At 72.6% G+C, this 12,266-nt stretch overlaps 3 protein-coding genes across 3 annotated transcripts; 1 reads left to right on the top strand and 2 right to left on the bottom strand.

Annotated features, from left to right (window-relative positions):
• Positions 1–53: 53 nt before the first annotated feature.
• Positions 54–230, bottom strand: AURANDRAFT_33312 (hypothetical protein; the record flags this gene model as incomplete). Its single annotated transcript, XM_009043093.1, has 1 exon — positions 54–230. A coding segment is annotated over one exon (177 nt), but the record flags the coding sequence as incomplete, so codon positions are not given.
• A 1,255-nt stretch (positions 231–1,485) lies between these two features.
• Positions 1,486–3,875, bottom strand: AURANDRAFT_72633 (hypothetical protein; the record flags this gene model as incomplete). Its single annotated transcript, XM_009043092.1, has 2 exons — positions 1,486–3,483; positions 3,573–3,875. Coding segments are annotated over 2 exons (2,211 nt in total), but the record flags the coding sequence as incomplete, so codon positions are not given.
• Positions 3,876–3,986: 111 nt separating this feature from the next.
• On the top strand, positions 3,987–10,396 carry AURANDRAFT_67595 (hypothetical protein; the record flags this gene model as incomplete). Its single annotated transcript, XM_009043139.1, has 3 exons — positions 3,987–5,603; positions 6,615–7,762; positions 9,499–10,396. 3 exons carry the CDS (start codon positions 3,987–3,989, stop codon positions 10,394–10,396), a joined length of 3,663 nt encoding a protein of 1,220 aa, XP_009041387.1.
• Positions 10,397–12,266: the final 1,870 nt, after the last annotated feature.

Below are 12,266 nucleotides of genomic sequence, written 5' to 3'. Positions count from 1 at the left end.
CTTCGGTGAGTCTTTCGAAAATGAAGTCGAGACGCCGCCGCGCACTGGGCGTCGTCGAGGCGACAAGAAAGCACCAAACTCAAGTGCGCGCCGAGGCTCCGGTGGACGCCGCTGCAGGCCGTGCACACGAAGCAGCCGAGCGTCGTCGACGCCCACGTGGGCTCGTCGGCGCCGCAGTCCGCGCAGGCCTGGTTCTCGGTGCGCGCGAGGAGCTCGCCGAGGACGTCGCGGGGCGCGCGGGCGCCGCCGCGGTCGTCGTCGTCGTCGGACGCGTCGCTCCCGTCGCTCTCGTCGTCCGACGAGTCGCCGACGGTCCGGAAGCCCGAGAACGAGCGCTCGAACCCGGCCGCGTGGGCCTCCCGGAGCTCCGCGAAGGTGACGCGCTTCGCCGCCGGCGCGTCGCCGTCGGACTCGGAGTCGGCGTCGGCGAGCGCGGCGACGACGTCGGGCCGCTTTTCGCGCAGGTAGGCGACGACGGCCGCGACGCCGGCCGCGTCGCCGAGGAGCTCGTCGAGGACGGCCTCGGCGCGCGGCGGCGCCGCGGCGCGCGCGTCGCGCTCGTCGATCGGCGCGGCGCGGAGCTCCTCCGGCGCGTCGGCCTCGTCGTCGCTCTCGCCGGCCTCGGTGAAGGCCGCCGACGGCGGCGGCGGCCGCGGCGGCAGCGGCGGCGGCGTCCGCGCCGGCTCGTCGACTTCCGCGCCGAAGAGCAGGTCCGCCAGCGACGACTTTCGCGGCGTCGCGGCCTCCTCTTCGGCCGGATTCTGCTGGTCCATGGGCTGCCCTGCGGCTCAACTTCAGGTTGTTGACGCTGCGGAGCCGCGAAGGTGCACCGAGACCGGCTTCGTCTGCTGCTGCTGCCAACAGCGCCACTGCCGCGCGCCGTCACCGACGCCATGGACCCCGTCGGCGAGGCCGGCGCCTTCCTGCAGTCCTACGGCTGGTACTGCGTCGGCGCCGCGCTCGTCGTCGTCTTCGTCGTGCGGCCAAAGCTCGAGGAGCTGAGCCACGCGCGGTCCCTCGCGGCGGCGCAGAACCCGGCGCGCCGCGAGGCGCTGGACCGGAAACGGCGGGAGGTCGTCGACCGACAGCAGCACACGCTGGCCGAGGACGTCAAGAACAACCCGCCGCCGCCGAAGCCGAAGCCGAAGCCGAGGCCGAAGCCGGCGCCGGCCGCGTTCGAGGGCGGCTCCGGCGGGCTCCGCGGGTTCGCCGGCGGCGGCGGCTACCAGCCGACGCGGCGCACGCGCCCGGGCGGCGGCGGCGGCTGAGGCTAGGACCCGCGCCCGAGAGGCGCGCGAGCGACGCGACCCCGTCCGCGCGGGCGAAATGACGGCGGCGGCTCACCACCCCGAGCCGCCGCCCGAGCCGCCGCGCGACCTAAGGCGGGAGCGCACCCTGCTGGCGACCGGATCTTAGACGAAAAAGGGGGAGAGCGGGGGGAACGTCCGCTCAGATGGAGCCGGTCTCGAGGATGTCCCGCTGGACCATCTCCGCGGCGCGCGCGTCGTCGCTGAGGAGCTTGAGCTGGCACTCGGCGCCGTGGAGCTTGGCCCGGAGGGAGACGGACTCGGTCTCCCAGTCCGCGTGGACGTCCGCGATGTCCTTGCGGAGCGCCGCCTTCTTCGCCTCGTGGCCGTCGATCTGGTCGTCGACGAGGATGATCTCGTTCTTCGCGAGGTCGAGGACGTGGGGCAGGCACTTGAGCCCGTCGATCTTGATGTCGTCGCCCGCGGCGGCCAGCGCGTCGGCGACGGAGAACTTGGCGGACTCGTGGCGCGCGAGCACGTGCTCGTCCGCGTCGAGCGCGTGGCGGAGCTTCGTGCCGTGCGTCGACGCCGCGTGGTCCTTCAGCGCGCCCTGGGCCGCCTTCAGGTCCGCCTCGGCGGCGCCGAGCACGTCGCGCGCGCGGGACTGGGCGTCCGACGCCTCCTCGAGGTCGCCGGCCGTCGCCTCGCGCGCGGCCTCGCACGACGCGAGGTCGCGGCGCGCGGCCGACGCGGCGGCCTTGAGCTCGTCGCGGCGCTTGAGGGAGCCGACGTGGACGCGCGTCAGCGCCGACTCGCCGGAGACGGCGTTCTCGAGCTCGTTGGCCAGGAGCCGCTCGAGGCGCGCGTCCTCCTTGCGGGAACGCGCGAGCTCGTCGTCGATGGCGGCCGCCGCGGACGCGTAGGTCGACACGAGGCGGTGGCCCGGCGCGCTGCCCGCGCGGCTCGGCATGCGGCCCGTCGTCGCGTCCGGGAGCTGCTGCGGCGGCGGCTCGGACACGTCCTCGGGGCCGCCGGTCTCGTCGCGCGCGGGCGCCTCGGGCGGCGTCGCGGCGTCCGCGTCGTCGTCGAAGACGAGGAGCTTGGCGAGCGCGTGGACGGCGGCGGCCTCGTCGCGGCGCCGCGACGCCTCGACGGCGAGCAGCGTCGCGCGCGCCTTGGACGCGCGGCGGTGCTCGGCCGCGAGGCGGTCCGCGTCCTCGCGCGTCTTCGCCGCCTGGTCCTTGTCGCGGCCGCCCCGGGGCAGCTCGCCCCGCTCGAGGTTCGTCCAGGCCTCGAGGGCGCGCGTCGCCTCGTGCGCCGCGGCCGCCGCGTCCGCCTGGCGGCTGCTGAGCCGCGCGCGCGCGCGCGACGCGCGCTCCTCCGCGGCGCCCATGCGCTCGGCCGCGGCGCGGTGCGACGCCGCGGCGGCGTCGACGGCGCGCTCGAGGAGGTCCGACTTGGCCTCGAAGGCCGCCTTCTCCGCGGCGTGGCGGTCGCGGCCCGCGGCGACGTCGTCGCGCGCCCGGTCCGCGGTCTCGCCCGCGCGGCGCACCTCGTCGCGGAGCCGCTCGCGGTGCGCGGCGGCGGCCTCGCGCACCTCGGCGCGCCGGTCGCTCTCCAGCGTCTGCTCCTCGACGAAGCTCTCGAGCGCGGACCGCCGCGCGCGGAGCGCGGCGACGGCGCGCGACTCCTTGGCGGACTCGAGCTCCGACTCGCCCAAGAGCGCGGCGATGGCCGCCTCGCGCTCGCGCAGCGTCGCCTTGAGCGCCTCGCGCTCCTTCGTGACGGCGGCGGCGTTGGCCTCGGCGACGAGGCGCCGCGTCCGCGCGGCGCGCGCGATCGCCGCGTCGCCCGATCCCTGCGCCTCGCCGCGGCCGTACAAGCCCTCGCCGGCGCCGTCGCCGTCCTCGAAGAAGTCGGCGAAGGCCTCGGACTGGACCGCCGCCAGGTTCTCGTAGGCGCCGACGAGCCAGGCCTCCCAGGCCCGGCGCCGCGCCTCGACCGCGTCCGCGCGCGCCCGGGCCCGGTCGGCGTCGGCCTTGGCCTTCGCGGCCTTGTCCTCCATGGAGAACATGGTGGACATGTAGGGGAAGGTCGCCTTCTCGGCCGCCGCCTTCTCCACGAGGGGCTCCACGGCGCCCGCCGCGTCCGGCGGCGCCGCGGCGTAGTCGACCTGCTGCTTGAGCATGTGGGCCAGATCATAAAGATGGGCCTCGGACACGCCGTGGCGCACGACCTACCAAGTGCGACGGGGTCGGATTTCTTCACATCTTCAGGCGAAATTCACGCGAAAAAGCACTCCTGTCGCTCGACGCTGCGCACGACCATGTCGCGCTCGAGGACGTCGAAGGCCACGGGCAGGTTCTTCAGGGGCGCCGCGACGGCGAGGCGCACGGACGCCGTCCCGGCGCCGCCCTTGGGGCGCGGCGACGACGGATCCATGCTGTTCGACGATAACCAGCTATGCCGCAGGCGAGGCGGCCGAACCAGCCCCGGCCGTGGCGAGAAGTGGATATTGCTGGCAATGGACTGGTGCATCGAGCTGAAGATGGCGCGACGGCGCAAACCGATGGGCGACAGCGCAAACCTCTCTCGGTTTCGATGCCTCTCGATGCCTCGTTGCTTTTTGTCCACAGCTCATTGAGCGATGGAGCTGTCACTGCCTAGGATCGCGCTGCCCACTGCCATTCTCGTCGCTACCCTGGTTGCCACCATCCACTTGCTATGAAAACAAACACGATGCCTTGCGCCGCCTTCGCCAACGCCAAGGAGCAGGCCCTGACGAAGTGCGACAAGTCGAGCGCCGGCCGCATCGACCCGCGCGCCGTGTCCGTCTGCGGCGCCGTCAACGACAGCGCCTGGCTCTTCACGCTGTCGTCCTGCAGCGGGCGCTGCTACCTCTGGCGCGGCGAGGGCGTCAAGGCGACGGCGGCCTTCAGCCGGGGCCGCGTGAGCCACGACCGCGTCGACGCCGCGTACTTTTTGGCCGCGGACGCGCGCGAGGAGCACGCGAGCTTCGCCGCGGCGCCGCTCGGCGCCGAGCGGACCGACGGCGGCGCGCTCTGGCTCCGCTTCGAGCCGTTCATCCTGCACGTGCGCTGCGCGGACGCGGCCGCCGCGAACGCTTTGATGCGGTCGGCGCGGACCGTGTTCAAGAACGTGGGCCTCCAGTCCGCGAACTTCACGGCCGACGGCGTCTGCGTGGCGATCGTCGGCGACGAGGGCCTGGACATGCCGCTGCGCGACGAAGACGGCCAAAGTCTGTTCCGCGACCGCCACGTCGACTGGCTGACCGCGTTGGTCAACGACAAGCACGACCGCAACTGGGCGAAGATCGCGCGCTTCGAGGCGGACCTGCGCGCGGCGCTGGCCGCGTTCGAGGCGGCGCGCGAGGACGACGACGACGGCGCGCCGTCGGCGGGCGGCAAGCTGCGCTACGACGCCGTCGGCGACGTCGCGTGCCTGCGGCGGCCGCTCCGCGACGGCGAGGACGGCGCGGCCGTCGCGGCGCGCGCGCTCGCGTCCAACGCGAAGCTGCGCGTCGTCGTCGCGCCGGCGGCGGGCCAGACGCTCGCGTCGGGCGGCGCGGCCTGCGCGCCGTCGGAGCCGTTCGCGATCCTCGGCGGGGGCAGGCGGTCGCCGCTCGTGACGACGCACAAAGAGCACGACGTCGCCATCGTCGTCGATCTCAATTCTTGCTTCTTCTCGCCGCGCCTCGCCACGGAGCGCCTGCGCATCTCCAAGGCCGTCGGGCGCGGGGAGCGCGTGCTCTGTCTCTTCGCGGGCTGCGGGCCCGAGGCGCTGCTCATCGCGGCGAAGACGGCGTGCGAAAGGGTCGTCGCCGTGGAGTCGAACGCCGTCGCGACGGCCTGCCTCGCGCGGTCGCGGCAGACGCTCCGGCGCAGCAAGGGGGATCGTGTGGCGGACAAGCTCGAGATCGTCACGGACGACGCGCTTTTGGAGCTGCGGCGCCGCGCGGATTCGGGCGAGACGTTCGACCGCGTCACCTGCCCGCGGCCCAAGGGCCGGCGCGACGGCGACCGCGTCGACGGCGACGCGGACGACGCCGACGACGGCGGCGACGGCGGCGGCGGGCCCGACGGCGCGCTCTTTTTGCGGGCGCTGCTGCCGCTGCTGACGCCGACGTCCGTCGTCCACTGGACGGACTTCGCGGCGGACCGCGAGCTGCCGGACTGCGCGCGGACGCGGGCGTTCCTCGAGCGCGAGTGCGCGGCCTTTGGCGCGGGCTGCCACGTCCTCCACTGCGCGCGCGCGGGCACGTCGTCCGTCGCCGCGCGCCAGTACCGCGTCACCGTCGACTTCCGCCTGGGAGACGCGGGCCCGCGCGCGCCGTCGGTCCACCCGCACAACCTGCCCCTGCGCGGCACGCAGCGGCCGCGGGACTAAATGGAGGGTTGCTAGTTTGCTCTCTCTGGAGAAAAAGACGACTGCCAATTTTACGACCCCGCGCTACAACTCCGCGTCGAGATCGATGACCTCCTCGTCCTCGTTCTCGGCGGCGGCGTCGTCGTCGACGCCGTCGTCCGCCTCGACGGTCTCGGCCGTCGCCTCGGCGCTCGCGTCGGGCGTCGGCGCCTCGTCCCGCTTCTCCTGCTTCGCCGGTTTCGGCGGCGGTTTCGCCTTCTCTTTCTTCGGTTTCGGGGGCTGCGCGTCGCGCAGCAGCGCCGGGTACTTGGCCGCGAGCTTCAGGAGGAGCGCGGCGTACTTGGCGGGCTTGTCGGCCTTGTCGACGAGAGCCTCGAGCTTCGCGCCGTCGACGTCCGTGCCGTTGTAGCGCCGGTAGACGTGCTCGAGGATCTGCGTCCTCCGCTTCGCCGCCTCGGCGCCGCGCGGGACGCACTCGCAGCGCTTCTTCTGCTCCGCGGCGTGGCCCGGGCAGCCCTCGCGCCAGGGCGCCTCGCCGCCCATCTTCGCGTCCGCGTGGCACTGGTCCGCGTCGTCGAGGTCGTCGACGGCGTCGCACGCCGCGGCGGCGCACGAGGCGAAGTCCGCCGTGCAGAGCTCCTCCGTCGCGCCGCAGAGGCCCGCGCAGGCGTCGCGCGCGAAGCAGCAGGGCGCGAGCGCCGGCGACACGCCGTCGGGGCAGGTGCCGTCCTCGCGCGGGTTGAAGTAGGGCGACCGCGGCACCATGTCCTTCTTCCCGTAGCACTTGAATTCCTTGCATTTCTTCGGCTTGGCGGCATTGATAGCTTGCAGGGAGGCGAAAGCGACGATTGCATAGAGTGCGGCGTACATGGTTGGGCGTCTATCTTGCGCGAATCGACGACACATCTCGCACTGCAACTTCGGCGATGGCTTTGGGTGAAGGGATGGAGCAGGACATCCTGGATGTGAGCTGCCTTGCAGATTTGGTTACCACCGACGTCGACGGCGTCCGATTCGTCGGCTCGAATCGACCGCTCCCGGGGCGGGAGCATGGCCGACGACGCAGCGACGGATGATTGGGAGCCCGTGGAGCGGCGGCGCCGCTCCACGTCCGCGGGCTCCTTCGACGACCTGAGCGAGCCGGAGCCGGAGCTGAGCCGCGCGGCGCGGCGCAACATGGAGCGCCGCCGGCGCCGCCGGGCGGAGAAGGCCGCGGAGGAGCCGGCGGCCGACGCCGCGCGCGCGCCGACGGAGGCCGACGCCGAGCGGGCCCTGCGCAAGGTCGAGAAGGCGCTCCGCGGCATCGCCGCGCTCGACGCGCGCCTCGAGGCCGACGAGCGATTGACGGACGAGGAGCGCGCGAAGCTCTCGCGGCGCGACGCCGCGGAGGCCGCGAGGGCGGCCTGGTCGGCGCTGCTCCTCGGCTTCGAGCTGAAGCGCCAGCGCGCCGACGCCATCTACGCGGCCCTCGAGAACGTGCGATTCGAGGACGCGTTCGAGTGCGCGTGCTGCCGCGAGGTGCTCGAGCTGCCCGTGGCCCTGCCCTGCCGCCACGAGTTCTGCCGCGCCTGCGTCGCCGGCGTCGCGAAGCGCGCCAAGCGCGCGAGCGACGTCAAGTGCCCCGTGTGCCGCGCGCCGTTCTACGACGGCGCGGCGAAGAGCTGTACGGTCGTGGTGGCGGCGGCGACGCGGGCCCGGCTCAAGAAGCGCGCGGGGACCTGCCACTGCGGCGCGAAGGTGCCCCTGTCCCAGCTCCGCGAGCACCTGCGGGGCTGCGGCGACGCGGGCCGCTACCATTCGCCGCGCGAGCACCTGGGCCACGAGCTCTGCCCGCCGCCGGACTTTTCCGCGGCCATCGCGGGCGGCGGCGAAAGCGAGGAGCCGTCGAGCCCGCGCGACGACGACCTCCAGGACGCGCTCCTGCGGCGCTTCCGCGTCGAGCCCGCGGCGCCGCGGCCGCCGCGCGCCGAGGAGCCCGAGGCGACGCCCGAGGCGCCGACGCCGCCGCGGCGCAAGCGCGCGGCCTGGCGGCCGCTGAGCGCCGCCGCGGCGCCCGCGCCGCCGCCGCCGCCGCCGCGGGCCGCGCCCCGGGGCTGGGGCGCCGCGCCCGCGGCCAAGGCCGACCTCCGGTCCGTCATGGCCGGAGCGACGACGGCGACGGCGGCGAGGACTCCCTCCTCGCGGGCGAGGACGACCTCCGGTCCGTCGTGGCCGGCTTCTTCCTCGCCGCCGGACTCGCCGACGACCGGCGTGCCGCTGTCGGCGTTCCTCCGCGGCGACAAGAAGCCGCCCGCGCCGACGCCCGCGCCCTGGAGCGCGAGCAAGGCCGCGGCGTCGTCGTCCGTCCGCGCGATCGTCGCCGACGAGAAGCGGGAGGCCGCGAAGAAGAAGGCGACCTGGGCCGGCGTCGCCAAGTAGGCCGTGTGTATAGCCCTGTTTTTAGAGTACGACGATCCTTCTTAATACGCGTACTCGTCGCCGCCCCCTTCGTCCGCGTCGTCGAACTGGCCGGGCGCGCCCATCGGCAGCGCCGGCTGCGGCACCCCCGGGTCCACCGTGAGCATGTCGTCGAAGCGCCGCAGCATGGCCGCCGCGGCGTCGTCGTCGATGCCCAGGTCGTCCTCGAGGCCGACGCCGCGCATGAGCGCGCCGTCGTCGCCCAGCGAGATCATCGCGTCGTCGTCGTCCTCCTCCTCGTCGCTGTCCGGGTTCAGCATCGCGGCCCGGGAGAAGGCGTCGAAGAGGTCCTGGAGCGCGTCGCCGTCGGCCGGCGCGAAGAAGAGCTCCGTCGGGTGCGACGGGTCCTCGGGGAAGTCGTCGAGCAGCAGCTGCGCGTAGAGGCACGGCTCGGGGAACGTCTCGGGATCGCGCGTGATCGCGTGGAGGCCCACGTGGCGCACGCGCACGGCGAAGCCGCCCATGGCCGGGTCCGCCGCGTCGGCCGGCGGCGGCGCGTCGCGCTGCCAGAGCGCGCGCTGCGACGTGATGCGCAGCGCGCCCCGGCCCCAGGCCTCGAGCTCGCGGCCCTCCTCGGGGTCCTGGCGGGCCACGGAGCAGCCCACGCCGTCGAGCGCGTGGAGCAGCTCCTCGTCCTTGGCGAGCGCCGCGTCCCCGTTGGAGCACGGCTGCAAAGGCGACCGGAGGAACATGAGGGCCATCTGAGTACGATGGCGCGACGGCGGGCGCGTCGAGTATGAGGGACGTCTGAGTACAAGTCGCGAGCTCAGCTGCTTGCGCTGAAGATCTGCCTTACGGCGATGGTGCGCGCGGTCAAGGTCGCGTAGGGCGTAATAGCACTGGATGCCTCCGTCGGGGTCGCGCCGCGGTGGCCGCATGATGACCGGGTCTGCCCGAGGGGGCATAAGGACTCGCCGACTGCTCGAAGCCGGCTCGATGCCGCATCGCGGCCCCGGGGCCCCGGGGGGCTGCCCAGTGAACGCGATGGAGGAGCAAAAGGACTGTCGATCGCCGCGTTCCGAGGCCGCTTTGCCTTCGCCCGCGCCGAGCCCGCGCGGCGCCGTCTGGTCGAACCGGTCGCGGAGCAGCACGCCGGCGAGCACGCCGCGCGGCGACGCGTCGGGCGGCGGCGAGGCGCCGCTCGCGGAGGAGCCGAAGAAGCCAGCGAAGCCAGCGGCTCCGGCGCCACGCCCGGGGAGGCCGCCCGGGCGCCGAAGAAGAAGAAGCCGTCGCCGCCGCCGGCGCCGCCGCGGCCCGAGGAGCCGGCGCCGCCGGCGGCGACCTCGTGGGCCGCCGCCGCCGCCGCGGTGCCGCCGCCCGCGCGCGCGCCGCCGCCGGAGCCCGCGCGGCCGCCGCCGCCGAAGAAGGCGCCCGCGGCGCCGCCGAAGCGCGCGCCGCCGCCGCCGAGGGCGCCCGCGCCGCCGCCCAAGGCGCCCGCGCCGCCGCCGCCGCGGCCTCCGGCGCGGCGCGAGCCGACGCCGGCGGAGGCCATGGAGGTCGTCAAGAGCAAGCGCGGCCACGGCGCGCTGTCCGCCGAGGCCGCGAGGGCGCGCAAGGCCGCCGTCGACATCCACCGGCGCGCCGTGAACCGCTGGGAGGGCCTCGAGGCCGAGGACGCGCCCGCGCCCGCGCCGCGGCGCCGGCCCGCGGCCGCGAAGGACGCCGTCCGCAAGCCGCCGCCCGTCGACGTCGCGCCGCCGCCGAAGAGGGCGCCCGCGCCGAAGAAGGCCGCGAGGAAGAAGAAGGCCGACGACGACGCCGCGTGCCTGCGCGAGTACGACGGCGACCGCGACCTCCGCGAGCGGTTTTTCGGCTGCCTCTCCGTCGTCGTCGCGCTGCTCGTCTGGGGCGCGCCGGCCCTCGCGTACGTCGCCCGGGAGCCCCACGAGCTCAGCGCGGCGCGCTTCCACGACGTCTTCCCGAAGCCGGCGGATTTGGCCATCCTGCGCCCGCCCCACGAGGGCCTCACGACGGACCCCATGGTCGAGTGGCAGTTCGGCGACGCCCTGGGCCGCGCGGCGGCGAACGGCGCCGTCGACGTCGAGGTCTGGCTCGACCGGGGCATGCTGCTCGGCGGCGACGCGGGCCGCGTGCAGATCCCGCCGCAGGCGCGCGCCAGGGGCTCGAGCGACCCCGAGCCCTACCGCCTCACCTACGACCTCGGCAGCCTCCAGATGGGCATCCACAACGTCACGGTCGTCCTACGATCCGCGGAGGCGCCGCCGCGCTTCGCCCCCGTCCGGAACACGTCCCTCTTCCTCACGCCCCGCGTCGAGCGGGACGCGGACGCCGCGGCCGCGCCCTAAACGTGGGACGGAGGACGGGGATAGCATATCCCGCCGGGGCGACGACGAGGGCAACGGGGACGGCTGGTGTCTCTCGCGGCCGCGCGCCGCCGCCGGCGGCAGACCACGAAGCGGATGTTTAATGGCCTATCCTGTCGGGGGCAGCGCGAGAGAAACGTACTATAGGGCCTAGCACTCGTCGCAGGCGACGGGACACGCTACCTTGCTCTTGATGCCACTGGCATCCTTGACCTTGCTCTTGCAGCGCTTCGATTTTTTGGCGACGAAGGAGCAATCATTCTTTGACTTCTTCGAATACCACGAGGTGCTGTCGACACACGACCCCGGACATGTTCCACAAGCGACGGGGCACGCTTCAGCGCTTGTCACGTCAGTTTCGTCTTTGACCTTGGACTTGCAACGCGACGACTTCTTCGCAACGTAAGAGCAGTCCCGCTTTGCCTTTTTATAGTACCAGCTCGTCGAGTCAGTGCACTCGTCGTCGTCCCCAGAGCAGATCCCGCACGCCACCGGGCAATTGGCTTCGAGCTCGGATGAAAACCAGTAGAAGTCGCAGGACCAACCGACCCATGCGTCACAGCTGTCTCCATACACGGGGTCCGTGTAGGACGCCGAATCCTCGCACGATCCATCCATCGACTCGAGCGAGGGCTTGGGCGAGGGCTTGGGCGAGGGCTTGGGCGAGGGCCGGGGCGTGGGCCGGGGCGTGGGCCGGGGCGTGGGCCGGGGCGTAGGCCGGGGCGTGGGCTTGGGAGTGGTGTCCCAGCCGATGTCATCATTGACACACGCGCACCCAGAGCAGTCACAGCCGTAGTCCGACTCGAGCTCTTCGCACGTGTTGCCCCCCCAGTAGTCGCACGTATAGCCAGCGCAGCTCGAGTAGAGACACGAGCCAGAAACATCGTCATCGTCGTCGTCGTCGTCGTCGTCGTCGTCGTCGTCATCGTCGTCGTCGTCGTCGTCATCGTAGTAATAGTCGCATGCACATCCAGAGCAGTCGCAGCCGTAGTCCGACTCGAGCTCCTCGCAGGAGTAGCCGTGCTGGTTCCAATGTTCACACGTCTCGTCTTGGCAGGTCGACGGACACGAGCCGCCGCCACCGCCGTCGTCACCGCCGTAGCCGTCACCAGCGCATGCACATCCAGAGCAGTCGCAGCCGTAGTCCGACTCGAGTTCTTCGCAGGAGTAGCCGTACTGGTTCCAATGTTCACACGTCTCGTCTTGGCAGGTCGACGGGCACGAGCCGCCGCCGCCACCGTCGCCGCCGCCACCGCCGTAGAACGGGAGCTGCATGCTGCTGCTCGGGATCCACGAACCACCCCCGCTCGTGGACGAGTCTGAGTATCCGTCGCCAGCCGCCGTGGAATAGGTCAGTCCATGTTGTAAGCAAAACCAATTGCCGCGCGAGCATGCACAGCTTGCCCAGCCGCAATGACATGCCCCATCGCAGGAACATCGGTATCCAACGCCTGCCGATGGATCTTGATCGTAGCCCGCAGGATCGTAATGGGATCCATACGGCACCGCGTGATACCATTGGCCCGGCGGCATGGACGTCACAAAATCTTGGGAATGGTAGAATCTGACACCTTGGAGTGAACAAGCTGAGGTAGTGCCGGTGTTCGTTCGCGGCGCTCCAAATGTCACTACGCCGTTCTCACCGTAGCCATCCAATCCAAGAACCTCGTAGTTGAATTGACCATAAAGCGATGCTGCTGCCCCACCAAGCGAATGCCCGACCACGAAATCGAAATCATTGCCGCATTGGCTGCTGAGCCATGATCGTTCGGCATTGATGTCATCCTCGAGAGCCTCCATGTATGTAAGGAACCCGTCGTGAACGGTCACACCATTTCTGGATGTCTCGGCA

Source organism: Aureococcus anophagefferens (assembly GCF_000186865.1).
Source record: "Aureococcus anophagefferens unplaced genomic scaffold AURANscaffold_44, whole genome shotgun sequence".
Classification (NCBI taxonomy): Eukaryota; class Pelagophyceae; order Pelagomonadales; family Pelagomonadaceae; genus Aureococcus; species Aureococcus anophagefferens.
The sequence above is the reverse complement of the archived record's forward strand: the minus strand, read 5'-3'. Positions and strand labels throughout refer to the sequence as shown.